General features: G+C 42.2%; 1 protein-coding gene across 1 annotated transcript in view; it reads left to right on the top strand.

The window, feature by feature from the left end:
- Window positions 1-26221, top strand: part of MED12L (mediator complex subunit 12L) — a 310414-nt gene that overhangs the window by 8190 nt on the left and 276003 nt on the right. Inside the window, exon 2 of the mRNA XM_090275855.1 lies at window positions 25921-26025. Coding sequence (XP_090131981.1) covers window positions 25921-26025 — 105 coding nt within the window. The remainder of the gene's footprint in view (window positions 1-25920; window positions 26026-26221) is intronic.

Consider the following 26221-nt stretch of genomic DNA (forward strand, 5'->3'; position numbering starts at 1 on the left):
TCCTTTTGCCCACCTGTGAGCTGGGAGAATACTAACAGGTCATCTAGAGTAAATGTGAAGGAGCATTGTAAACTTAAATTACTCTCACTTGCGAGGTATACATTCAGTGGTGTGCTGCAGTAGGCTGGTACCAACTGAGTATTAAAATTTCAGGAATTTTGTGAGCTGGTTAATATGTTGGTAGCTTGAAATCTGGCGTAATGAGAGTGTTTACACTAAGGAAATTGGCAAATGCTACTCATCAGGGTTTGTTTTTGTTTTTGTTTGTTTGTGTGTGGGGTCCCACCCCCCACCCCCCCACAGCTGGTTATAAAGCATTTGCCAGCACACCACAGTTGTATGTAGCAGACACTTGTTTGGCTGCTTCACCGTAGTTCTTGTCCCAGGTTTCCCTTATCTGCTTCCTACAAAAAAGTTTTTTTAAAAAGCCAGATTCTCACTTTCCTAGCCTCTCATGCATCTTGGAGCAAGCAGATAACTTAATTCTGGCTGAAGACATTTAGTGGAAATTTACTATGGGACTTCTGGAGAAGACTTTTTTTCATCAATGAAAAAAATGCAAGCACAGGGGGAGAGTGCTCTTAATGCCTGATAGCTCCTTGTTTCCTGTCTTTGGAAAAGTAGTTAAGAGGACTTGACAGTTGGAGCTAGGGCACCTCTCTGACCACAGGGCAGCAAGCCTATGGATGAAAAGCCAACGCAAGAGGAGGCGATTGAGTGGCTTTGTGAAATTGTTAAAGCTACCAAGCTGACCTTGGGACCATCTCTCCCTATGCTTTTTGTTAAGTAAACAGTAGATGTCCACGTGGTTTAAGCCTTGTCGGACCAGTTGTCAATTTCTTGCAGCTGAAAGCATTCTAATGTTGTCATGGTATTTCCCATTTAATATTTGGCACCCTCAAATCATCACAACATGAGCCCTCTTTTTCAGAGAATACACACTTCTGGAACACTCCTACTCTCTGGCATCATTAGTACACAGCAAGAGACACAGTGCCTTTGGTGTCCCTTAGGCAGCATTGTGAGCCTGGTCCCATGCCTCTCAGATGTGGAAGGGAAGTGGAAACAGCTCCTTTATTTATTTCCACTTCTGGCAAAGAGTTCTAATGGGAAGGGAGGGAGAGCCCTGTTCTGTTTTGTTTGGAGAGATTATGTTGGTCTGTACATTATAGGAGGAAACCAGGTATGTTTAGAGCTAGAACAAAATTTAGGGATGTTCTAACTTTGTCATTTAATACAAAAGGAATTTGAGTCCCAGAGAGGTTAGAGTGACTTGTTAAAGCAGATCTTGGCCAAGCACTTGTGTGCCCTGATTTGTTCTTGCAACTTGACTTGGCCTCCCCTCTATAAACAGACTTTGCTTCTGGTAAACACCTTCATGTTGCCCTGGCAATGAGAATTGCTCTTTATTTTGGGGCATCAGTGTCTCCTTGAGAGCTAGGGACTGCTCAGCTCACCATTTGATCTCAGAGCTTGCTAGGATCTTGTGTGGTGTTTCCTGGGTTGAGGAAAGAATACTCAGGAAGTTCAGGCACTCTTTTGTGGTTTTGGTGGAAGGTTCCAGTCCTGTCTATGGCCTTTGGTGTAAGTAGCTCTGGCATGGCATTTTTTTTTGTGTGTGGTCTGTGTGTGTAGGGGAACATTCCTATTGTGTTTTCTTTTTGTTGGTTGAGATACTTCTTTATTTATGGATAGATTTCTAAGAAATACAAACATATAAGCTGTATCAATTGCCCGCTTCCAGGGAGCACCACTTATATGGCATTCCATGTATATGATTCCTCCTTTCTTGTGCAATGCTCTGGCCCTGAGAAGAGGAGAAAACATTTTAGCCCCTGGGTTTTATTTTTCATACTTTGAGGGAAACAGTACTATAATATGCCTGCCAGCCAAACAAATTCCGTCAGTCAGTGTTATTGAGCACCTTGCAGGCCCCTTTGCCTGCTGTGGCTTCATGATCCTAGGGTCTAAGACTTTTTTTTTTTTAACTTGAATTTATGGCGGTGGCATTGGTTAATGAAATTATATAGGTTTCAGGTGTACAATTATATATCATTTGTATATTATATTGTGTGTTCATCACCCCAATTCAAGTCTCCTTCCATCACCATTTATCCCCCCTGGACCCCCTTCTATCTCTCCCCACTCCCTTACCTTCTGGTGATCTACGTACTGTTGACTGTGTCTGTTGGGTTTATTTATTTATTTATTTATTTATTATTATTATTATTTTTGGTATAATCCCTTCACCTTTCCACGCATCCCCTCATCTACCCTCTCCTCTGACAGCTGTCAGTTTTCTCTATCTATGAGTCCGTTTCTATTTTGTTAGTTTGGTTTGTTCATTAGATTCCATACATGGGTGAAATCATATGGTACTTGTCTTTCTTTGACTGGCTTAGCATATTTCTCTTAGCATAATACTCTCCCGGTCCATCCATGCTGTTGGAAAGGGTAAGATTTCTTTCTTTTTTATTTTACGGCCAAGTAGTACTCCATTGTGTAAATGTCCCACAGCTTTTTTATCCGCTCATACACTGATGGACACTTGGGCTGCTTCGAGATCTTGGCTATTGTAAATAAAGGTGTAGTGAACATAGGGGTGCATATACATTCTTCCAAATCAGTGTTTTGGGTTTCTCTGAAGATTTCAGTATAAAGCAGTGGTTTTCATGTAAGGGAGACGCACCCCCTCCCATGCTGTTGTTACTGGCCTGCAATTGGTAGAAGCCAGGGATGTTGCTAACTCTCCAGTGCTCTGGACAGCCTCTCACAACAAAGGATTATGTGGCCTCAAATGTTGGTAGTTCCAAGGCTGAGAAACCTTGGTGTAGAGGGAGTTATAGCCTTGTGAGTGAGGAATAGAGTGTTTCAGATCTTCTTTGAGAGGAGTGTGCAAAGTGCTATGCCAGCAAGAGGGAGTGGCCCATTTTTGGACAGGGCCTACCAGGAGGAGATTTTTGAGTCTGGGTCTTGGAGGCTGTGTAGGAGTGGATGGGGCTGAGAATGTGGGAGGAAATTAATTCTGGGAAGAGGGACCAGCATGGGCAAAGTGTTACAGGCCGAAAGGAACAAGGAGTGTGCTCTGGGCTGTGGTCCTGAGGCAAGGTGTGAGGTGTGTAGGTGTGGAGAGCTGGGTTGGAGCCGGAAAGAAAGGTGGGATTAAGTTATGGGGACCTTTTGTGTGCTGTGTTGTGAGATTTGGATATTATGGTAGAGGTGATGAGGTGCCATTCAAGAGTGTTAAGGGAATGAGATTTGAGATGACTAAAGGTCACATTTTGGGGGACAGTGGTTCTGAAGGTCACATGAGGCAAAGATTGACCAGCTAGGTGGTCACTGACATTCCAGGCCTGGTGGTCTGTCTGTTAGTTTCGTGTGGCTGCCGTAACAAGTCACCACAAACTAGGAGGCTTACCATGACAGAAATTTATTCTTTCTAGAAACAAGAAGTAGGAAGAAAACATCTGTAGGGTCCAGGGTCACACTCCCCCTGGAGGCTCTAGGGGAGAATTGTTCTTTATCTTCCAGCCATTGCTGGATGTGGGCGTCCCTTGGCTTCTCTGTGGCCACGTCAGCCTATCTTCTGCCTTCCATCTTCAAATGGCCGCCTTCCCTGTGTCTGTTCTTCTCTGAGTGTCTTATAGGACACTTGTTATTGGATTTAGGGCCCACCTGGGTAATCTAGGATGATTTCCTCTCAAGATCTGCAAAAACCCTTTTTCCAAATAAGGTAACATTCACAGGTTCCCGGATTTGATGTAGACATCATTTGGGGCTCTTTTTTTTTGGCTGGCGGGGGTTGGGAAGCTTTGGAAGAAGGAGAAAGAGAGGATTGAAGAGGGGTTATTTGGATGGCAGGGTGGACAAAGTATGGAGGAGTGATGAGTATAAGAATATACCAATATTTTTAGCTTAGGCTAAAAACTTTGATTTTTAGGTCCCCTTTATAATCTTAGATAATTTTGAGGACCCCATAGAGCTTTTGTTTATGTAGATTTTATATTGCAATATTTACTGTATTAGAAGTAAAATCTGAGAAATTTTAGAAATATATATTCTCTTACAAATAATTTCATGTTAAAATGGTTTTTATGAACGATAACCATTTTTCCAAACAAGTGAAGGTTGCTTTACATTTTTGCAAATCTTTTTAATGTCTGGATTCTCATATTGAGTTCTACATTCAGTCTGTTACAATATGTTGTTTTGGCTGAAGAATATGAAGAAAACCTGGCTTCACACAGATATGTGGTTGGAAAGTTCTTGGGAACCGCAAAGGCCTTAGACATAGAGAACCACTGGCTTACACGATTGATAGGTAGGTTGATGGTGGTCCCCAAACTAACACACCTTTGAGAACAAAATAATGTGTTTGATTTTTTTCCCCCCCTCCCAAGGGTTGGGGAGATGAGGGAGGGGGAGGAGGAGGAGAGAATGAATTCTTTTCTGAATGTTTTCAAATTGAGATGCCTCTGGGGAATCCCCATAGAAATGTATAGCAGTGGAAGCTAGAAATCTGGATTTGGATGTTTGAAGTCATGGCTGTTGTTATGTGTTGAGAGTGTGTGAATAGATGAAGGGGCAGGCTGACTCCAAGGATGGAACTTTTTGGAGCTGGACTTCCTGGGCCCTGTGGTGTGGGCAGGACCTCTGAGGAGAGCAGTTGGAGGGAGATGCGTGTGAGGTGTTGAGCAGCTTGAGGGAGAGTGACCAGGAGTGGGACTTCAGTTACTTCGGCCTTCTAGTGGAGCAGCATCTCTCTCTGGGACCTTTACACATGTGGCCCCTGCGGCTGGTTGCCTTATTCTCTTTACCACTGCAAAGTGATTGTTTGCTCTTCAGCACTTAACACTGTTTGTGTTTGATTTATGTATCACCTGCCCTGTCCCCCAGCCAATGTAAGTTCCATGAAGCAGAGGCCATGTCCTTTTTTTCCCCCCATGACACAACCAGAGGCAAGGAGAGGTACATGGTAGGAGTTAAATATTTGTTGACAGTATCTGGTAACCAAGCAGTCATTGTAAGCCAATGGTTGTTAGAATACAGTACTGGCAAATCAAGGGGTGGTACAGGGTGCGGAGATGCCAGGAAGTATTAAGACATGGTTCCTACCCTGAATGGAGGGATGGCAGTCCTGTTTGCAAAGCAGTGAAGTCATTAAAAGGTTCAGTGAGGTGTAGGGAGCAGACGAGGGAGGGATTAGAAAAACCTTCAGAAATGTAGGTGTTTTCCAGGTGGCAAGGATGCAGAGGACACCATCCTCAGAGGAATTGCGAAAAGTTCAGTAAAGCAAGAGTATATTGAATCTGTAAACTTGAACACATTTATAGATTTTGGGAACAGTTGAGGGAGAGGAAAAGATGAAACCTGCTGAAGAGGAAAGGGATATCTTCTTGGTCCTCGGGTCAGGGGTTCAGGACCCAATGGGAGGAGTGATGCCTTATGTAGAGCATAGGGCACCCCGAATCACTGTCTCGGAGAAAGAGGGGAGACAGGACTGATAGGGATTCCCTGTTTATCTTGAATTTTCTGCAGGAATTTCCAGAGTCAGTTTGTGCAGAGATTTTCCTCAGCAAGAATAAACTCAGCCTTCAACCTATACCCGAAGTTCCACAGCTTGACTATGCAGACGCCTGTATTGTTAGTTTGGTAGCATTTGCTGCTCTCTGTTTCTAGCCATTTCATTCATGGATTAACCTGATGAGTCTTTTGAGGTGTGGATGATTTAAGGCATAGCAGCAATGAAAAACAGATTGAAATGTGTTTGTCTGAAGTGTTGGGATTTTTTTTTGCTAAAATTCTGGTTTATGTGAAGATATGAGGTTCCAGTAAAACTATGTCCAAGGCTGAGCTAAATAATTTATCTTTCTTCTGAATTCTGCATGGGAGGTTGATATTGATATTGCTCAGTTTTTCTTTTTTTTCTTTTAAGTATATTTTATTGATTATGCTATTACAGTTGTCCCAATATTTATTCCCCTTTGCCCAGTATCCTGCTTCCCTCCAGCAACCCTCCCCTCCTTAGTTTATGTCCTTGGGTTGTGCATATAAGTTCTTTGGCTTCTTCATTTCCTTTACTATTCTTAACATCCCCCTATCTTGTACCTACCAATTATGCTTCTTAATCCCTGTACATTTTCCCCATTCTCCCCTTCTCCCCTCCTTGCTGAGAACCCTCCCTATATCTCCGTATCTATGATTCTGTTCCTGTTCTAGTTGTTTGCTTAGTTTGTTTTTTAGATCCAGTTGTTGATCATTGTGAGTTTGTTGTTGTTTTTAAAGCTCCACACAGTGTTATGTTAGTAGACAGTATGGGAAGTATTTTCTGGGTCAAAGCTGTTTTTAACTTGTTGGTTAGTTTTAGACTAAATGTCAACTCCCTCTGGAAAAAAGAATGAATTGGAGATACTATTTACATTTCTACTACTGACATGAGATCTACTTTTAAGTCATCATTAACTAATCAAAATGTTTTTGGAATAATATTTCATTTACTTTGTACTTGATAGATCTATGACTTCCACTAGGTGATGTGGGGGTGTAGAAAAGAAACAGAAGCCTGCTATTTGTCCCCTCTAGACCAGTGTTCCCAAAATATCTGTGGTGAAGGATCAGCTTTTTTTAAAAATTAGTTTTTGATCTGTTACACCGATATATGATGAAAGCAAATTACCGAAAAAATGAAATGTGGATTGAACGTAGTACCCAAAGTTTCCAAGCACTCAGACTCAGCTTTTAGATGTTTCCTGTTGTGGACCTGTTTGGGTTTCTGATTACACTCTTGAGTAGCACTGCTCTAGAAATTAACATCTGGTTCACTGACACACATAAAACAGTTTAAAAAATGACTAATTTTTTTTTCCTAATCCTCATCTGAGGATATTTTTATTGATGAGAGAGAAAGGAGAGAGAGAGAAAGAGGGAAAGAGAAACATTGATCGATTGCCCCCCACCTCCCCTGCCTCCTTACTTGTCTGGACTGGGGATGGAACCTGCAACTCAGGTATGTGCCCTGACCAAGGATGGAACCTACAACCGCTTGATGTATGGGCACTGCACCAGAGGCACTCGGGCAGGGCTGTATTAGTTTTGTTTACAGTAGTCTCTCTCTGTATCGCGGTTCACTTATTGCGGCCTCACTGTATCATGGGATTTTAAAAAATATTGTATTTAATTATTTATTGTGGATTTTTCACTATATCGTGGGATTTTGTGGTACTGTGTATGTATGTTGTTAAAGTTACGTAGGTTTACGAGTGTAGAATAAATATAAGATTCCTACTTTGCAAGGGGGTCTAGAACGTAATACCCGCGATAAGTGAGGGAATACTATATTTTAAAATGGAGTGGTAATATATACATTTATAAAGTGCCACTTTTCATCATGATAGCCAGTGTTGTGTTGGCTTCTGAATGTTTTCCATGTTTGCTTTTACGCCAGCCTCACAAACACCTTTGAGGTGGGTACGATTATCTTTTTTTCACAGATGAAGAAACTGAGGCACGAGGAGGGGGTTACTTGCCCAAGGTCACCTTGTCACATACTGATGGAGTTGGAGTTGGACTTCAGAGCCCCTGCTGTAGCCATTCCGCTCTCTATATAGTGAGGAGAAAAATGCTGTGTGAGTTCAGAAAAGACAGGGTTGGAATACTTGCAGGTTTTATTGGAGGACGGAGGATGTGAGGGGAAGGACCTGAGTGAGTGGGGACATGCTTCCCCCTTTCTTTAGAAAAGGCTGGAAGGTGAGATGAGTGAGGCATGAGGGCAGGGGTGGGGAGGAGAGGGGCAGTATCTTGCAGATCAGGTTTGGAGTCCAGGCAGGCTGGGCCTGGGGGGCAGGTTGGGGTGTGGGGGGTGGTGATAAGCTCACAGGGTCTTGCTGTCAGATTTATTTCACTAGCTCATGTCTAATAACTTCAATCAGAGAGAGAGTGGAGTCTGGGAGCTTGTAAGGGGGGCAGCTGCAGTAACCAAAGCACGACATAAAGCCAACTGATCAGGGCTTTAAATAGGACTGGAGGAGAATGGGCAGCTGGTGACACTGGTCAAGGGGAGAGGGGAGTGTGAAAAATGCTCGACTTCTTGGCCACTGTTCAGCTCGGATGGTAGGTGCTGTTGCTCATGGACCTTGGAGTCACACATTTTTGTGCTGTCTTTAGTGGTCTGACCAAGGTTCTAGAATTACTGGGTTGCTGAATTGGAAGAAATGTTTGGACTCCCCTCCCCATTCACCCTGTGACTTCTGGCATGAGCTGGTTCACTGAGGAGCTTATGACTGAAAGAGCCTGTGTACCTTTGGTTCATACTGCTTGTTCATGCCCTCAATAGCTGTCACCCGCCTCCTGCGGGCTGCTTTGGTGGTGGTTAACTGCCAGAGTTGGTTGGAAGGCTGGGTTAGCTCCGTGGAAGAGGTGGAGATGAGCAAGCTCCTGAAAACAGAGGGTGAAGGCTGAGAAGTGTTCACAGAGGTTTATGTTCAGACAACAGTTCTTTAAAAACTTTGATTTTCTTTTACAGTTGTCCCACTTTTTCCCCCATTGCTCCCCCCCACCTCTCCCACAGTCAGTCCCCACCCCATTGTCCGTGTGCACGGGGCATTTATACTAGTTCCTTGCAGACTACATTTTCAAAGGTGGACTCATGCGCATTTGTTTTCTTGGCTCTCAATTGTAGGTTTAGACTCTCTGTTTTCAAGCAGTTGACCTAAAACATGAACAAACTCATTACCACCACCACCAACAAAAAGAGACATTCCTAATTTCTGTTCTGTCTTTTCCAAGCAGGAATAAGGATATTCTGCGTTTTTACCTGATTTTTCCTGCATCCATTTTATCCTTACCACCCAACAAGTTTTTCTGTGTTATGAATGTGCAATTCAATTCATTGGGTGGAAATTGCATAGCATACTTACAGGCATGTGGCAAGTGTGGGGTCGGGTATAATTAGGTGGGGTGGGGGTGGGGTCAAGGGATGAACAAAAGGGACCAGGTGTTGGGGGTGAGTGTGTGTCTGTTAACTGGATAGCTTGTGACACATAGCTTGTGTGCATTTCTCTGTACCCAGCTCACCCAGGACATCGGGAGGAAGATTCGGCACTAAGTGAAAAAATGCAATTTACAGAATGCAAGAATTGTGTGGGACTGTGACTTACCAGAGCAATGGGGGCTCTGAAGAGAAAACTATCTTTTGAGGCTGACTTAAATAAAATTCTGGGAGGGTTAAACTAGCGGATACCTTAAGTCCTCTTTCCTGCTTTATAATTATGCAAATCTAAAATTCAAGTATTTTTCTCTGGCAGTTTTCCTACGTTTTTACTGAGAGCCACATCCAGGTGTTTGATAGAGTGGAGGGTGACAGCGTTTCAATGTGATTTGAACCTGCATTAATGGGATACAATAATTTAGATAAGAGTGGAATAAACACTAAGTGTATTTAGATGTAATTTGAAGCCAAATCTTTCCCACTTCAAACTGGGAAGGCAGGACTGGCTGTCTCACTAGGTGATCATGGAGAATTGGCCCATTCTGAGAGCTGCTTGTTTTCAGTTGTAAGAAATAAGGACATAGTGACTCCCAAACCAGTAGAAAGTCATTAGTAACAAAGGGCAAATGTAATTAAAGAGTCTTAAAGGCAAATGTAATTAGAGGATCTCTGAGAAGGGAGTTGACAGCATTGGCATATTTACAAATCACAACAGGGGCATTTAGATGATCGCGGTAGATTGTAACTCCAGAGTAACCAGTAATGGAGAAACAGGGAAGGAGGAGAGGGGAGGGGGAGCTGATCCTCTCACTTTAGGGCGGGGGAGCTAATCAATTTCACTTTACTGTGGCAATTTCAGGGTGGGGAAGCCAAGACTATAAAACCAGCCATCTTTGTCTACCTGGTGCGCACATTCTCCTGGCTGTGAGGGTGCGCCCAGCTCTGCATACTCGTGAATAAAGGCCTCGCTTTACTGCTCAAGTCCTGTGTCCCAGTTTTTATTGTGAGCGTTTCTCACAAATACGTCATCCTTGGTGGGCATTTCATCCAACTCATTGGCAAGTTACTGAATAACCGACTGGTCATGTGCATGATTTGGGCCTGTATGTGCTGGTCATACAAACGATTGTAATTACAATGATGATGATTCCCATTTTTGAAGTACTTAGTATGTGCCAGTTACTGTGCTTGGATCTTCCCATGTGATTTTCACTTACTGTTTACTATGGGCATTTGAAGGAAGTGGAGGTATCTCCATTTCACAGAAAAGAAAGCTAGGATTCCAATGTAGGTTTGTTGGAACCATACTGAACTTGTAACAGACCCCCTGGGCTGCTCCGATTGAAACAGAACCCATGGGCTGTTTAGTTAGGGGCCCGATTGCCCGCCGCCAGAATTATAACTCAATACCAGAGTTTGGTGAAAAGAAAAAGAATTATTTATTTGCACATAGTTCTGCCTCCCCCTCCCAGACCTGGCCAGTCTTAGGAAAGTCAGAAACACCGTTTCCCTACTTCCTAGGCACAGTTCAGCTTTACCAGTGGCTGCCAATCACTCAGTTCTGATTGGGGAGGTCCTTTCTGTGCTGTGGTGCCCTCCAGCTCTCAATGCAGGACCGTCTGGATTCTCAGCCTCCTTGTAAACTGCCTTCTTCCTGTAAACCACATGGATCTCCTCTCCTTCTCAAAACCGCATGGCAAGAGCTTCTTCTTAAAGCAGCTTGGAGACCAGAGAGAGAGAGAGTGAGCCCCAGAGAGCCAGAGCCCCAGCTAAAATGTCCGAAGCTGCTTATCTATCTCTGCCTGCGTCCTCTCACGCAGTGGGTGTTGCAAGCAGTTCTGACCATTCACAGAACCCTACGTGGGCTCTGTAGGCGTACCATCCCACAGTCCAAGATTCTTCCCATCTTCCTGAGCCTTGGAAAAAGCGGATCTTTGTGCAACAATGTTTCCAGCCACTAGCTCCAGGCATGCAAGGGCATCCTGAAAGCTGCTTCCTTTTCCCTGTCTCCCAGCGGCAAACTCTGGGGTTTGTTTTTGGACTCCCCTGTTTCTGTAACAAACTTCTCTAAAGATCTTGCTGTCTTCGAGAGTATATTGGACCTGCTGGGGACCTGATCTTAACATGGCCCCTTAACCATTTCACTTCCGCCCACCTTAGTTTTTCACCCTGTAAAATGGGGGCCCATCCGGCCTAGGCCTCTTTGCTCTTATGATGATGAGCATGAATGTGCTGCTTAAAGGCCAGGGTGGCCCTGGCCAATGTGGCTCACTTGGTTGGAGCATTGTCCGTAAAATGAAAGGTCACAGGCTTGATTCCCCATCAGAGCGCATGCCTGGGTTGCGGGTTCTGTACCCTAGTTGGGGCACCTACTATAGGCAATTGATGTTTCTCTCCCTCTCTCCATCCCCCTCTCTCTAAGATCAGTAATTATGTCCTTGGGTGAGGATTTAAAAAAACAAAACAAAACAAAAAGGCCAGGGTTTGGTATTATCATTAACATGATTTTCTTCTCTTTTTGCCTGCTTCTCAGTACAGGTGTGAAGATAGGACTTGTTTTGTGTTGAGTGCCTATCCTGTTGGTTTCATTTAAGTCCCTACCATTAATGATTGATGGCCTGCAGGTGTGGTGTGGATGAGGGAGAATATTAATAGCAATGTAGATGAGGGTGGATGTACAGAGCTGAGTTTCAGATGTGGCTTTGATGCAGTTCTGGCCCTGGTGTTAGAGATGTTGGAGGGGGAAGGGGAAGTGCTAAGTTGCCATTTAGGGGAGTCCTATCTCCCCTAAGTCAGTCTGGCCTATTCCCTTGACCCTCTGTAGGAGGGCCTTACCCCTCCTTTTTAAAAAATATCTCAAACTGAAACCAGAAAAACTGGTGTTCGTGTACTGCCTGTCATCTACCAAACCCAATAAGCAGAGACAGGGATCAAATCTTTATGGGCGCTTTATTCAGCTGGTCAGTGATCTGAGAAGACAGTGGGTTTGTACCCAAACAGTTGGTCTTCAATTCCATTATAAGCGGGCCCTTTTTATAAGAAGAAAACTGTAGGTAAGGGGTTTGGAATTCAGAGAAAAGGTTAATAGGATAAAACCTTCAGCATTCTTTTTCTGTGTCCTGCGCGGTGGTCGCCTCACCGGGAGTACAGGCTCAGATACCACCTTGATTGCTTGCAGTCCTCCTGATGCATGAAGGTGGAACTGCTTATGGTCTCCTGGAGTCAAGGTGGGTCATACCTCCAATTCCTGAAACAACAGCTTTTTACATACAGTGATTACTAAGCTTATTAGCTGTTATCTGAAACTAAAATTCTCCAACATTTGAGTCCCCCATCAAAACCACTATTAAGTGATGCCTGACTTAGAAGAGATGCAAACAGAAATCACTCCCTGTTGCTGTGTTGCAGGGTGGGGTGTCTGCTTATACAGAGCCAACGATCCTGCTTTTCCCATCTCTTGTACACTCTGCAGAGATGGGCCTCTTGTTGCTGCCACATGGACTGGATCCTGATTTTGAGGGGTAGTCTTGCTCTGAGGGATAGAGCAGAGCTTCTCTTCTCACTTCCCCTGCGTGTATGTTTTAGTTTGCCATGATCAAATACCACAAACTGGATGACTAAAAATCATGGAAATATATTCTCTCACAGTTTTGATGGCTGGAAGTCCTATCCCAAGGCAGAAGCCTCTAGAGGGGAGGATCCTTCCTTGTGGCCTCCAGCTTCCATTGCCCAGGTATTCCTTGGCTATGGCAGTAAAACTCCAATCTTGGCCTTTGCCTTCCTTCTTGTCTTTTCTCTGATAAGGGCATCAGCCATGTTGGATTAGGACGCATCCTAATTCAGTATTGTGAGAAACGCTCACAATAAAAACTGGGACACAGGACTTGAGCAGTAAAACGAGGCCTTTATTCACGAGTCTGCAGAGCCGGGCGCACCCTCACAGCCAGGAGAATGTGCGCACCAAGTAGACAAAGGAAACTGGTTTTATAGTCTTAGCTTCCCCACCCTGAAATTGCCACCCTAAAGTGATTATTTTCTCCACCCTAAAATTGCTACCCTAAAGTGATTATCTTCCTTGCCCTAAAGTGAGAGCGATTAGCTTCCCCGCCCTAACGCAATTAGCTCCCCCTCCCCTCTCCTTCTTCCCCGTTTCTCCATTACTGGTTACTCCGGAGTTACAATCTAACACGGTTATCTAAATGCCCCTTCTGTGGTTTGTAGATATGCCAGTGCTGTCAACTCCCTTCTCAGAGATCCTCTAATTACATTTGCCCTTAAGACCCTCTAATTACATTTGCCCTTTGTTACTAATGACTTTTTACTGGTTTGGGAGTCACTATGTCCTTATTTCTAACAGTATGACCTCTTCATAACTTGGTGATTTCTGCAGAGACCCAAATTCCAAATGACGTCCTCTGCACAGGTGCAAGGATTAGGACTGATATATCCTTTTGGGGTGCACAGTTTAACCTACAGCAATGTGCCTATAAGACCTATTTCTAGACTTTCTTCCATGTATCCTGGGTTTGTCTGGTACAGCACCTTGCCTTCTGAGTCCTCCTGGCTCAGGAAGTCCTGGGTCCCTTCTATTGTTCTTGGGATCTTCAAGCGACCAGCCGTCTCCCTTTTCTCCTCTTTATCTTCAACTGCTTCCTTTACTGGATTCTTTGGTGCCATCAAAATATGCACAAGATCCTCACATCTTAAATGTCCCTCTACAGCATGACCCCATTTCCTCAGTTCTTCCCTCTTTCCATACTTCTGTAAGGGATAAAGAAGCCAGTGACTCTCAGACCAGTAGGAGATCATTAACAGATGAATCATGGAAAAGTTGAGGAGATGACATTCCGAAGCTCCTCACACATATCTCTGGGATCAAAAGGAGGAAGATTGTTGTCACCAAATACAGAGAAATGGGAAGATGTAGTTAGATAACTTTGCAAATAAATTGGAGATAGACCTGTAACTAGATTACTTTTACTTAATCACACCCTGATTTAAGTAGTTAATTGCATTAGATTGTGAACCTGGGTTAACCAGTAGTGGAGAAACAGGGGAGACGGAGAGGGGAGGAGGAGCTAATTGCATTAGGGAGGGGGGGCTATTCGGGTCAGCATAAGACCAGTTTTCTTTGTCTACTTCTTGCATGCAGGTCCCTGGCTGGCTGTGTGCCTGCCTCTGCAGACTCGTGAATAAATGCCTTGCTTTGCTGCTGAAGTCCTATGTCCTGGTGTTTTATTGTGAGCGTTTCTCACAATTCCCCTAAAGCACCCTCTGTGCTCGGGTCTGCTGCATGGGCAACAGCAGACCCTCCATATCACCGTGCCCAGGCTCTGTAGCTTCAGCTTCACTGGAGAGGACACTCCAGCGTCATCGCAAGATGTCGATTCAACACGGGAGGAGACAGATACCGTGTCACTCCCGAGTCGGACTGCACAGCCATTCTCGGCGCTGCAGATAGACTCTTAAGAAGCTACACCATCGTCTCTCGAGACGGACGGTTGCCGACGACCCTCTGTGCTCACTGTCTCCTTCACTTCCCACTCTCCCTCTGCTCCTGCCAGTCTGGCTTCTGCCCTCATTCTTCCACAGAGACCCTGCTCAGGTTGGGAGTGACAGCTGCCTTCCCAGCAGCACTTGCTCCCTCGGTGCAGAGTTGTCCTTCTCAGCTTCTGGGGCCCAGCACTCCTGGTTTCCTTTGCTTCTCTCAGGCCAGGCCATCTCAGGTTCCTTCAAAGGCTCTTCTTCCTCTACCTGGCCATTAACTCAATATTGGATTTTTTTAGGGGTCTGGCCTAGGCCCTTGTCTCCTCTCACTTCACCCTCTCCCTGGATGATCTCAGCCACCCCAGGCTTCAGTTAGTGCCATGCAGGCAACTCACAACTTTATGACTCCAGCCTAGACTTGTCTGCACTCTAGACTTGTATATCTAAGTGCCTATAAGAAACCTCTTGTTTTATTTGTTTACGCTGTCAAATTTACATTTAAAATTGAACTTTTGATATTTTCTTCCCTCCAACCCCTCCCTAAAACTTCTGTACCCCGTCTTGAGCTGTTACCATTCCAGAAATGTGGTGAACATCATTGACAACCACACTTTGTCATGCCATTCTTAATATGTTAATAAAAACCTTATTATCCTTCCATATGTGCCCTTTTCTTCAACTCTGTCACCACCATCTTGATCCTAACTACCATTGTCTGATGTCCTGACTCTTATGAGAGCCTGAGAACAGGTCCCAGCCCCCTTGCTTGCAACCTCCCATTTAGTGTGACCCTACTCCAATCAGTTGTTCATGCTGCAGACTGATTCCTGTTGGGGGATGTCATTGCTCTGGATAAAACACTTCACTGTTCTTATGATCAAGACAGAAGTCCTTCACTTGGTCCACAGACCTTGAGTAGTCTGTCCCCACCTACTGCTTGGTCTCACCTCACACCTGCCTGCCTTTGCTCCTGCTCTGACAGCATTCTTCCCTGCATTCTCCCCGCCCTATAGCCTTTGCTCAGGCTCCTCCGGTCTCTCCTCTGAACTTGTTGGGGACTCACATGCCGGTAATTGTTATGCCTTCCAGATGAACTCACCCTTTTATAATTATGATCTTTGATATCTTAAAGTCTACTTTATCCATATTAATAAAGCCTTTCCAGCCCTCTTCTGTTCATTGTTTGCATAGTATTTATCTTTTTTCATCTATTTATTGTCAACTTAATCTGTCTTATATATCAAGTACACCACATAGTTGGATTTTGCATTTTTATGCATTCTGGCAATCCCTGTCTTTTAATTGGAATCTTAGTCCATTAACATTTAATTAGCATTTATTTATTGATATGGTTGGATTTAGGTATGTCATTTTACTATTTGTTTGAACTATTTTAAAGAGTAATTTTAACTTACCTTTTGATACTTTGGTTATACTTCTTCACATGGGTTTTTTTAGTGATAGTTCTAGATGTTACTACGTGCATCCCTCATTTTTCTGTCTTCTTTGGGTTCATATTGTATCACTTTATGTAATATGTCAGCCTTGCCATGGTAAGGGTTCTCTGCTTAACTTGGTGCCTCCTTCTAACTCAGAGGTCAGTTTGAAGGCCATTCCTGCAGGGAATTCTTGTTTGACTTCTCAGGCTAGTGCAACCTCTGTTAATGTGCACTCTGAGTTGGGGGTGCTTTTCCTTGAGGCCCTTATGGTTGCAGTTTGTTCACTGTGGAATCCTTATTACTTAGCACAGTGCTGTCAATTCAGTTATCTGTTGATTGAATGAAGGGGAACCCTGACTTGTGGTTTGAGGAAGGCAAAAAGATTTCATGATAATGTACTCCACGGGATGGGAATGGCATTATGTAAGGCTGAGAGGTTGAAAAGACAATGTATGTGGGAAGGAATATAATAGTTAAGTAGATTAAATGAGAGTTAAAATATATTTTGTAGCTTTAAGTTTTTATAACAATAGCCATCATTTATAGAGCACTTGATGGGCCAGGTACTGTGCTAAAATCTTTGTACATTTTATCTTACGTAATCTCAGCCCTGTGAGTTATTCTTGTCTCATTTCAAATGAAGCATCTGAGGTGCAGAGAAGTCAGTTACCTTGTTTCCAATCACAGGTAAGGGCTGTGCATTCACACCCAGATCCTTGTGATTCTAACACTTAGGATGGAAGTGAGACTGGTAAGCAAAGCTTAACTGTTCAAGGCATTGAATGTCTGTCCTAGGTAACTAACTGTGCTTTGGTTTGGGGTCTGCCTCAGGTGGAGAGAAGGCCCATAGATGTTATTGAGGGCCTGTAGATTGTTATGCTGGATTTTCTATTCTTTAGCCTCTTCTGGAAAAAGAAATAGTGGAAAGCCTTCTGAGGCTTTTGGAAAGGGGAGTGAAGGAAAGATTAATCTGGGGGCACTGGGCAGGCTGGATTCAGGTGAAGTCTGGGCAGAGGAGGGGCAGTGTGTAAGGAGCAGTGGCCAGGGCCTGCTGTGCCCTTGGCCGCAGTCCAGGGAGGTGGCTATTGTGTTTTAAAGGAAGGAAGGAATGTGAGATGTTTTGAGAGAAGTATGGATGAACTTGATTAATGATGAGGTGTGAGGAGAGAACAATCATTCCTCCATCTTCTGGGTCATTTATATCTACTAACTGTGAGTGTTGCCTAAAGACCATTAAATATATCCATGAGGGGGGATTATCATAGCCTCGTTTCTCAAATTGGGATCTACGGACATCCACAGGGATCTGAGAGAATTTTCTTTTCAGGAGAAGGTGTATAAGGCTAGGAAAAATAGCTATAATGCTGTTTTTTTTTTTTTTTTTATTTTTATTTTGGTTTTTCAATTACAGTTGTCCCCTTTTCCCCTAATTTCTCTCCCCCATATAATGCTGTTTTTAAAGTTTCATTTGTTTAGGGGAAAACCCTGGCTAACACTGTCTCCCTAACTAGTGCACAGAGGGACATTTTTCTGCTTCTGTGGCATTGTCATCCCTGATAGATATTTCTGTGCAGTTCATTGACAGTTACTGAGTTAGTTTGTTAGATGTCAGTAGGTGACTGAGGAAACTGTGTTTCTGCATGTGTTCTGTGAGTTAGATGAGAGAAGTCTGAGTGAGGTTAGGTGGGTGGGTGTGTACCTTTGTGTTAGTGTGCATTTCTTATCTGCTTTTCAGATTGTCATTGAAAATAGTGCTAAACTGGCCATTTTGTCCTTAAGTGAGAAAAAACTTAACCAATTTCCAAATTAGTGTAAAAATATTTTCACTTTCCCTAAGAAATGTTTATTGAAATTAAAAGATTGTTTTGAAAATGATCCAAAAAATAAGATCATTCTCTGAAGTTCAAGGTAAATGCATAAGACTTATGGGTACATTTGGAATTCACCCAAAGTATTGAAGATCTGTTTATTGTATTAGTATTAAATATGAAAATGCACTGTGAACACTGGCCTTCCATATGGACATGGGACAATTTCTAGGCTTTTTTTCTATTTGTCTCTGTATACTTGTCTTCCTAAAGTTGCTTTAAGGCTTGTTATTTTAGTTAAAACCAATGGCGAGGAGTGCAAGAAACCTCTTTTCTCCATGTTGAGGTTATGTTTGGGCCAATTATGTTTTTAACCTGTTGAAATCCATATGCAGCCTGGTCTGGTGCATGGCTGCTCTAAGGCCATCGGGCAGGGATTGTGAATGTATATTCTCAGCTGGCATTGTCTCTTGGCTAAGTAAATATTAGGCACATGTTATACAATGTTCCCTTAAGGCTGTTAATGATAAGTACATTTAAAACTCTGGATTCATTGTTGTTCCCTCCCCCCAACAATAATTAAAAATATTTTACTACCCCTGTCATACAGTGGGAAAAATTTAAACCTTTAATAAGGGTCCTTTTAATGGAAAAGGTCTGGCACTGCTTATCCAATGCCCAGACCACAGGTCTAGGAATGAGACCCCATTTAATAGTCGGATGTCCCTTAAGTTTTCCGTGTTTTAGTTGTCTCTCCTTCGCAGAAAGGCAAAGTGGCAGGTGATTGTTCTGTTTATTGTAAAAATCATTGGCTAGGTGTAGTGGAACAGTTTAAATCTCTGTAAGGAGCATTGTAAGAATTTTGGTGGTTATTTTATTTGGAAAAATATGTAAAGAGGTTTGTTAAAAGATAAATTGAGACATATTAAAATTTTAGAAATTTATTTGCGCAAAAATTCAAATTGGATAGCACAAAAGCAGAAGTGGTTAAAAGCACTCCATTGATAGGAGATGGGAAAAACTTTTATAGAAAAAAAAGGTGGAAACAAAGTAAGGAAATTATTGTCTATAGCTTAAACTCTATTTGGCTTTTGTGATTGGCTGTTCTTAGGTTTGGCTTTTGCTGTATTAGAGCCACCTCAGTTGAATGGCCTCCTTGTTTAATTAATTTAACAACCCCCCCACCTTTTTAAAAAATATATCTTTTTTGGAGAGAAGGGAGGGAGAAAAAGAGGGAGAGAAACAGAAACATCGATGTGTGAGAGAAACATTGATCAGTTAGTTGACTTTTGCACACTCCTAGCCTGGAGGTCTGGCCCACAACCTAGGCATGTGCTCCGATCCGACTAGGAATGGAACTGGCGACCCTTTGGTCTACAGGACAACACCCAATCCACTGGGCTACACCAGCCAGGGCAATACTTCCCCCTTTTGGTGAACCTCTCATACAAGAGAAATTAACCCAAAATTTGGTATTAATGCCATTCTCAGTCATCATGCTCTTTTCTCATTGTGAAACTCATAGTTTACGATGTCACATTCATGGAAGAATTGCTATTGCTGTTTATTCTGTTTTTCATCTTGTTTCTGTTTCTCTAAGTGCAGTGAGACCATCTGATGTGTTGCTGATGGCTACAAACATGCATTTTAAAATGTTTGAGAGAACACAGTGCACCAGGGAGAGTATATGGGGATAATACCAAAAGACTGAAGTATACTTCTTAGCCGTTGCCCCCATGAACCAAACCAGTTGGTGTCAAATGAATAAGAAAATGTACCTGAGGACGTATATACCTGTTTTAGCCACATAGCTTGTTTGTTAATATTTTGTTTGTTTCTACAATACCAAAGATGTTAATTCAAGTACAACAGGAGGTATTTGCTGTGGCACAGACTCCTTGTTCAGCCAAAAGTATCCTGAAGCAATTCTATTATCAAAAGCCACCTTAGCAAGAGGGCCTGGGGCCTTCTGTTGTACTGCCATGGCCTTGGCAGTGGACTCAGCAATGGTTGCCAGTGTTAAGGATAAGTCTGTAATCAATATGTTTATTTGTACTAACTCCAAGCCAAAGAAGAAGGGACTGTCCAAACTACCCCCATCCAGAGGGGTTAATATCTGCTGGTAAACTCCTTTTTGGTTGGTAGTATAAATACAAGGTAATGGACCAATGTTGATTTTCTGAGGTATTATGAAGGGGCAGGGAACAATAAATACAGCAAGAACACGTTGTCCTTTCATCCTCCAGCTGTCAAGACAGTGAGTTGCCCAAGCATAGGCACCATTACGAAACCTCCACATAAAAAGGGAGTAGCCAGGAGGTGTATATAGGGCTCCCTCCATAAGTATGAATTTAGCATATCAATAAACAATACATCCCGTTGTTTTGGGAAAATTTAGGGTTTAGCATCATTCAGTCAAGACTCAAATATGGTATTATCACATATTGAAAGACCACCTAAATGTGTGGGCCTGATGGCAAACCTACAAATGATCTGATTTACACTGCCTGTGTCTTATATATACTGTTTATGAGTATATTCAGTGGATCTCGTTTTCGCACCCCAGGGTTGGGTTAAATTGAGGCAAGGAATGGGGGTATGTGGATTTAGTATTTCAGCTTTATAAAAAAGACTTGCAGAACAATTTAGGCATACAATGGCATTTGGGAGGCCAGTGAAATTCCTTATAGGGTGACCTAAGGGGGTCTCTTTTCATGTACTGATTTTGGTTTAGCTTGACAAATCCAGCAGTTAAATTTCCTGCAGTAGCTGTTGTGAGATCCTAATTAAAGTGTTGCCTTCCCACTCATTAGAGAAAAAGCAGATAGCAAATAGGCAAAAGAGATACAGTTTTCATATTGGAGGTGAAAGTCTTTATCCATGATCTTGGAGAGCTGTTCACCTTCAAAATGTGGTCTGCTTCTGGGAAGGAATCTCCCTGGTCAGTGTTAAGTTTAGATCTCTGGCTGTGCAGTTTTAAGAGTCTGGAGAGTTCTTTTCATTTGGCAGAGGGGAACCCAAGGTTCAGGTCTCTGAAGTTTGGCTGCTGCCTGGATAGTGAGGAGGATCTGGTATGGTCTCTTCCAATCAAGTTCAAGGGCAGTCTTTTTTTAGGTGTCATTTCAGAACACCTACTCTACAGGTTATAAGTTGTGGAAGGTTGAACTATCTGTAGGAAAGGTCAAGGAAAGCTTCCTTTATCCAGTGGAAATAAACTTGACATAATACATTTTAATAAAGCTTTACAATATTGAGTCATGTCAGAATTGCTGGGTGGAGGAAAAACATGTGCTTGTATCATCAAAGGCATAGGTTTTCCTGTTACTATTTTGTAAGGCGTTAATTTATACTTTCCCAAAGGTGTTGATTTAATTGCCATCAAACCCAGTGGTAGAACTTGCCCAGGGCAGGTGATTCAGTTAATTTAGCTGGCTTTAGTTTTGTTAACATTTGTCCTTCCGACTTTCCCAGATGACTGAGGATGGTAGGGGCAATGGTAATACCGTTGTGTCAGCCATGCATTTTTGGGCATTGCCCGATCCTAATGTCATATGAATAAATTGGTAGAGATCCGGGATTCCTGGGTTGTTTGTAAGTTCTAATTAGAATTCTAAATTCCTCTCTTTAGAATTTGGAAAATCTTTAATAACCCTAGGGCTACATCTGGTATTCCAGGCTGAGCAGAAGGCTTCTCTTTAGAAGGCATTAAAAAACAAAAACAAAAACAAAAACAACAAACAAACAAACTCCTAGCTCATTTTTGGGGTGGAAGACAGTTGAAGAAAGGTATTAATTAGTAGGTTCAGAATATTTTAGGAGAGAAGGGAAAGGAGTCAAGTTTAGTCAGTGTACACTTTGTTTTAGATTCACTATTAGCTTGTTGTTTAAACTTTCATTTGCCTTTTGTAAATACTCTTAGAGAGGTATTTTTGATCCATTTAGTTTCTTAGAACCTTCTGCATATCAATAAAAATGCATCATATTGTTTTGGGGAAATTTGACCTTTTTTTTCCCTCTAGAGCACCTCAGAAATGAATAAGCCTATCTAGGTTACATTCAAGATTATCTTTGGTAAGCTTAATCCACTGGTTCAGAAAAACACTTTTGGGGTCCATAATTTTTATACATATATAATTATCAGGGTTCCCAGATGGAGGAGTCTCAGGTTGTTTGGAGTAAGAGGAATAATTTTTCTCCTTTTTCTGTTTTCTCCTTTTCTTGTTTCTTGTTCCTTGAGGCCTCACACTGGACCCAGTCCGACCCCAGAACTAGTTTGGGTTCTAAGTGGGACCCAGTCCAATTTCTTTTAAGTCGTTTGACTTCAGACCCAGCGTGAAGAAAGAAATGCTCAGATAAATTTGGAGAGCTCTTTCAAATGCAAAAACTTTGGGTCTCAGACACCTGGTACTCCAGATGCAGGGAGAAAGTCGTGAGCTTAATGTGTGCAGCGGACCACCTTAATCTGACTGCTCCTTGCTCCTGGGTGCCATTGGGGGTCTCCTATGGGTCTCAGTTCTGACATCAGAACTATTGAAAGATAAACTGAGATATATTAAAAGTTTAGAAATTTATTCGAGCAAAAGTTGATTTAAATTTGGCAGCACCAAACCCAAGTGGTTAGGAGCACACCATTGTCGGGAGCTGGGGAAAGACTGTTATAGAGGAAAGGCAGAAGCTAAGTAAGGAAATTATTCATTGTTTATAGCCTGAATCCTAGTTGGCTGTTCGTGATTGGCTATCTTTAGGTTTTGCTTTTATAACCTTGAGGCATTTAGAGACTTGGATTGGTTTGCTTAAGTAGATGCCACCAACATTAAAGCCACCTCAGTCTCATGGCCTCCTTGTTGAATTAATTTAACAATACTGATGGAAATACAGACTCCGGAGTCATGGGATAGTGATTTGGAATATGCTTATTATGTTAAGTATTCAAACAAGTTATCATTCACTTATTTATTCTTTCAACAGTTAACTTATTGAGTGCCTATGTGTGCTGTGTGCTACGTGCCAGGCACAGCTCTATGTGTTTGACATGCATCTGAACAAAATAAAGATCCCTGGTCTCACAGACTTTCTGTTCTGGTAGGGGAAACAGATAGTACATGTTGTAAGTAGATTACATGGTGTTTTAGGTGGCAAGTGCTGTAGATTAGTAGAAGATTAGGAGTGCAGGGGATGAAGTGAGTAGGGTGAGCAGTTCCAGTTTTCAATAGGGTCATCAGAATTCCTCATTGGAATGTGAAATTTGAGCAAAGACTTCAGGTGGTTATGGAGTTGTCCACGTAGGTACTCTGAGGGAGAGCAATTCAGGCAGAGGGAAGAACAGACAGTGCAATGGCCCTGCAACTTGGGAACCAACTGCTGTGCTGGAGGAACTGCAACAAGAACTGAGAACGGTGTGTGTGGCTGGAGTAGAGGGAGCAAAGGGGAGTGTGGTTAGAAATGAGGTCAGAAAGGTAATAGGGGCCAGACCGCACAGGGACTTGTAGGACATCATAGGACCTTTGCTTATACCCTGAGTTGGGGAGTTAAGACAAGTTTTGAGCAGGAGTGACGTGCTATTATGTTTTAAGAACCCTGTGACTGCTGTATTGAAAATGGTCTTCAGGGGTCAAGGGTAGAAGCAATGGGGAGACTTAGATGGGAACCAAGTTAGACATTGCAACGTCCAAGCAGGAGATGGTGGTGGTCCTGACCTGGGGTGGTAGTGAGTAGTGGTGAGATTCTGGAGGTATTTTCATGCAATTTACAATACAAGATTAAAAAGTTCTCAGAATTCAAGTCTCCCAATAGTACCTGTGTGAATCCTTGTTTGAGGAAAATCTGAGGTGGTGGACAGATGTGTAATCATGGTTCCATCTTCTTTTCCTTCTGGGGTTTTGTGTGTGTGCACACACACAGGCCAGTGGTTAGCAATCACACACAATAAGCAGCACTCTGAGCTGGTGTTAGTTTAGAAAGTTAAGCAGCCTTAAATGAAACTAACTGGTCCTAAAAGCCTCACACATTTCCTATTAAGCTAGAACATAATTTTAGTAAAAACATATGCTGTTACTCAGTGTTCCCTTGTAATACTCTGATGATAAATGAAAGATAAAGATTCAATTTTGTTACTGCATTCCTCTCATGATCCTATTTGTGCCTCTTCTTTCTTAGGCTCTCATGTAGTTTGCCCTAGATTTTCCAATAATTAATTTGAAAATGTGGTAGCCAGTTTGAAATGTCTTCTAATAGGTATGCAATTCATTTTCTGTGCAAATCATGGCTTCAGTAATCTGTGCTTGGGGGAGACTTGATTATCATAGAGCTACATTTCCTATAGTGGGGTCTTTTGGAAGCTTGCCAAGACAGCTCACCAGGGTATTGGACTACTTTGTTCTAAGGCTTCCTGTCTAATCACAGTAGTGATTTTGGTTACTTGAAAAAAAATTTTTTTTTTTTTTGCTTTCATTGTACACTTGCTGCAATTATTTATGAGGAATAATTGTATTTTCTTATTCATGTGTTGTGGACATCATTACCCCGATGGTTACTAAGTCCATTTCTTGGCTTGGAGTGAGGGGAGTAGAAAGTAGCTTCCTTTGCTCAAGCCTTTCCCTTTTATGCTTTCAAGTCTGTATTTTAGGAACTCTGATTTAGTGCTATAACTTAGTGATCTGGGCAGGGTGAGGTGTTTTTTTTTTTTTTAAAGCTGGGCTATTTTTGATGTATTGTGTATTGTGACCTTGGGAAGAAAAGTTTCTGTATCCAGTTAGAGATCTTTTTTCTTTTTCTTTTTCTTTTTTTAAAGGAAAGTATGAGTTGTAGCTATGTATTTTTAGATCACATTTTCATGTGTCATTTATACTTTGGTGGCATGATGTCAGGGAAATTTCTCTTCCCAGTCTAGGATTGGCAAGTCAGTATTTCAGCGTTGACTCTTCCCGTTTACTGTGCTACCTTAGTGAGCCTCACTCATCTCATCTGTAAATAGGCATGAAGATTCACACCTCCCTGAACTGGTAAAGCTCAAGTGAGCCAAGATGTATGAAAGAACTTTGCAAGCTCCAGACGTTTCTTTAGTTGCAGGTCATTGTGTTGTGTGGTCATCACAGAGCTTGTGCCTAGGAATCTTTCATTTCTGTCTTTAACTTGCTGTGGGGCTTTGGGTACGTTTAGTGAGCCAGTTTTCTTGAATATAAAATAGGGGTGTGCATAGGGACTGGCTAAGAAGGAAGAATCAAACTATGGGCTCTCCAGAAACTATTCTATTGGGTTGGCCAAAAAAGTCCATTTAGTTTTTTCCATACAGTAATGGCTCTAGCAGTGCTTAGTTGTCTTTAACTTCATTTGAAACAATTTTGTTAGATCGTATTATGACAGCTGTCATATTAATGTGCAATAACAAAAAAAACTTATCTGAATTGCTGAATTTTTGTACAGCCATTTTAATATTGAAGATGGAAGAAGATACACATTTTTGGCACATTTTGCTTTATTATTTCAAGAAAGGTAAAAATGCAACTGAAGTGCAAAGAAAAATTTGTGCAGTGTATGGAGAAGGTGCTGTAATTGATCGAATGTGTTAAAAGTGGTTTGCTAAGTTTCTTGGTACTATTGACATTTTGGCCAAATGATTCTTTGGTGTGGGTCTGTCTGCAATGGAAAATTTTAGCAGCACGCCTGACCTCTTACCACTGGAAGCCAATAGTGGGAGATAGCTGACATACTCAGAATATCCAAATCAATAGTTATTGGTGAAAATGAAAAATGTGTCTTTATTTTACAGAAAAAACAAAACGAACTTTTGGCCAATCCAATAGTTTAAAAATTGTAAGATTTTATGTGTCGAACCCAATAGTTTAAAAGTTCTATGATTTTTATGTGTCTTTGTGTGTGTGTGTTTGGGGAGGTTGCTCTTTTTCCCTCCCAAGTTATTAGTTAAAAAATTTCAAACTTACAGAAAAGTTAAAAGAATGGTATCATGAACACCCATATCCCAATAGCTAGAGTCTGCAGTTGTCAACATTTTGCCACATTTGCTTTATCTCTCTCTACACAATTATACACTGGTTTTTAAACTTCAATTTCTGCTTTCTTTGGTGTGCATTCAACAGTTCTTTTCTACAGAGTATAGCAAAGTTGGTCGTTAGGCTGTAGTATGAGGGGTTAAGTTGGAGTCTTTACATCCTTCTGATTAATCAATACTTTTCTTGAACAGGATGAACTTACTGCTGTGAATGTAAAGCAAGGCTTCAACAATCAGCCGGCCTTTACTGGAGATGAACATGGCTCAGCCAGGAATATTGTAATTAACCCATCAAAGGTATGCTAATTATCTGTATCCCAAAACTTCAGCAAAAGTATGTGTATGTGACACTCTTGGTAGCTAATGTTGGTAAATTACTGTTACTTAAACCATAATCCATATTCAAATCCCCCCAAATACCCTGTAAACTGACCTGTCCTAGAATCCAGCTGGGGATCATGCATTGCATTTGGGTGTCTTGTCTCTTTGGTTT

This window comes from Furipterus horrens, unplaced genomic scaffold (assembly GCF_987537825.1).
Source record: "Furipterus horrens unplaced genomic scaffold, mFurHor1.1.pri manual_scaffold_1, whole genome shotgun sequence".
In the NCBI taxonomy this organism is placed as follows: domain Eukaryota; kingdom Metazoa; phylum Chordata; class Mammalia; order Chiroptera; family Furipteridae; genus Furipterus; species Furipterus horrens.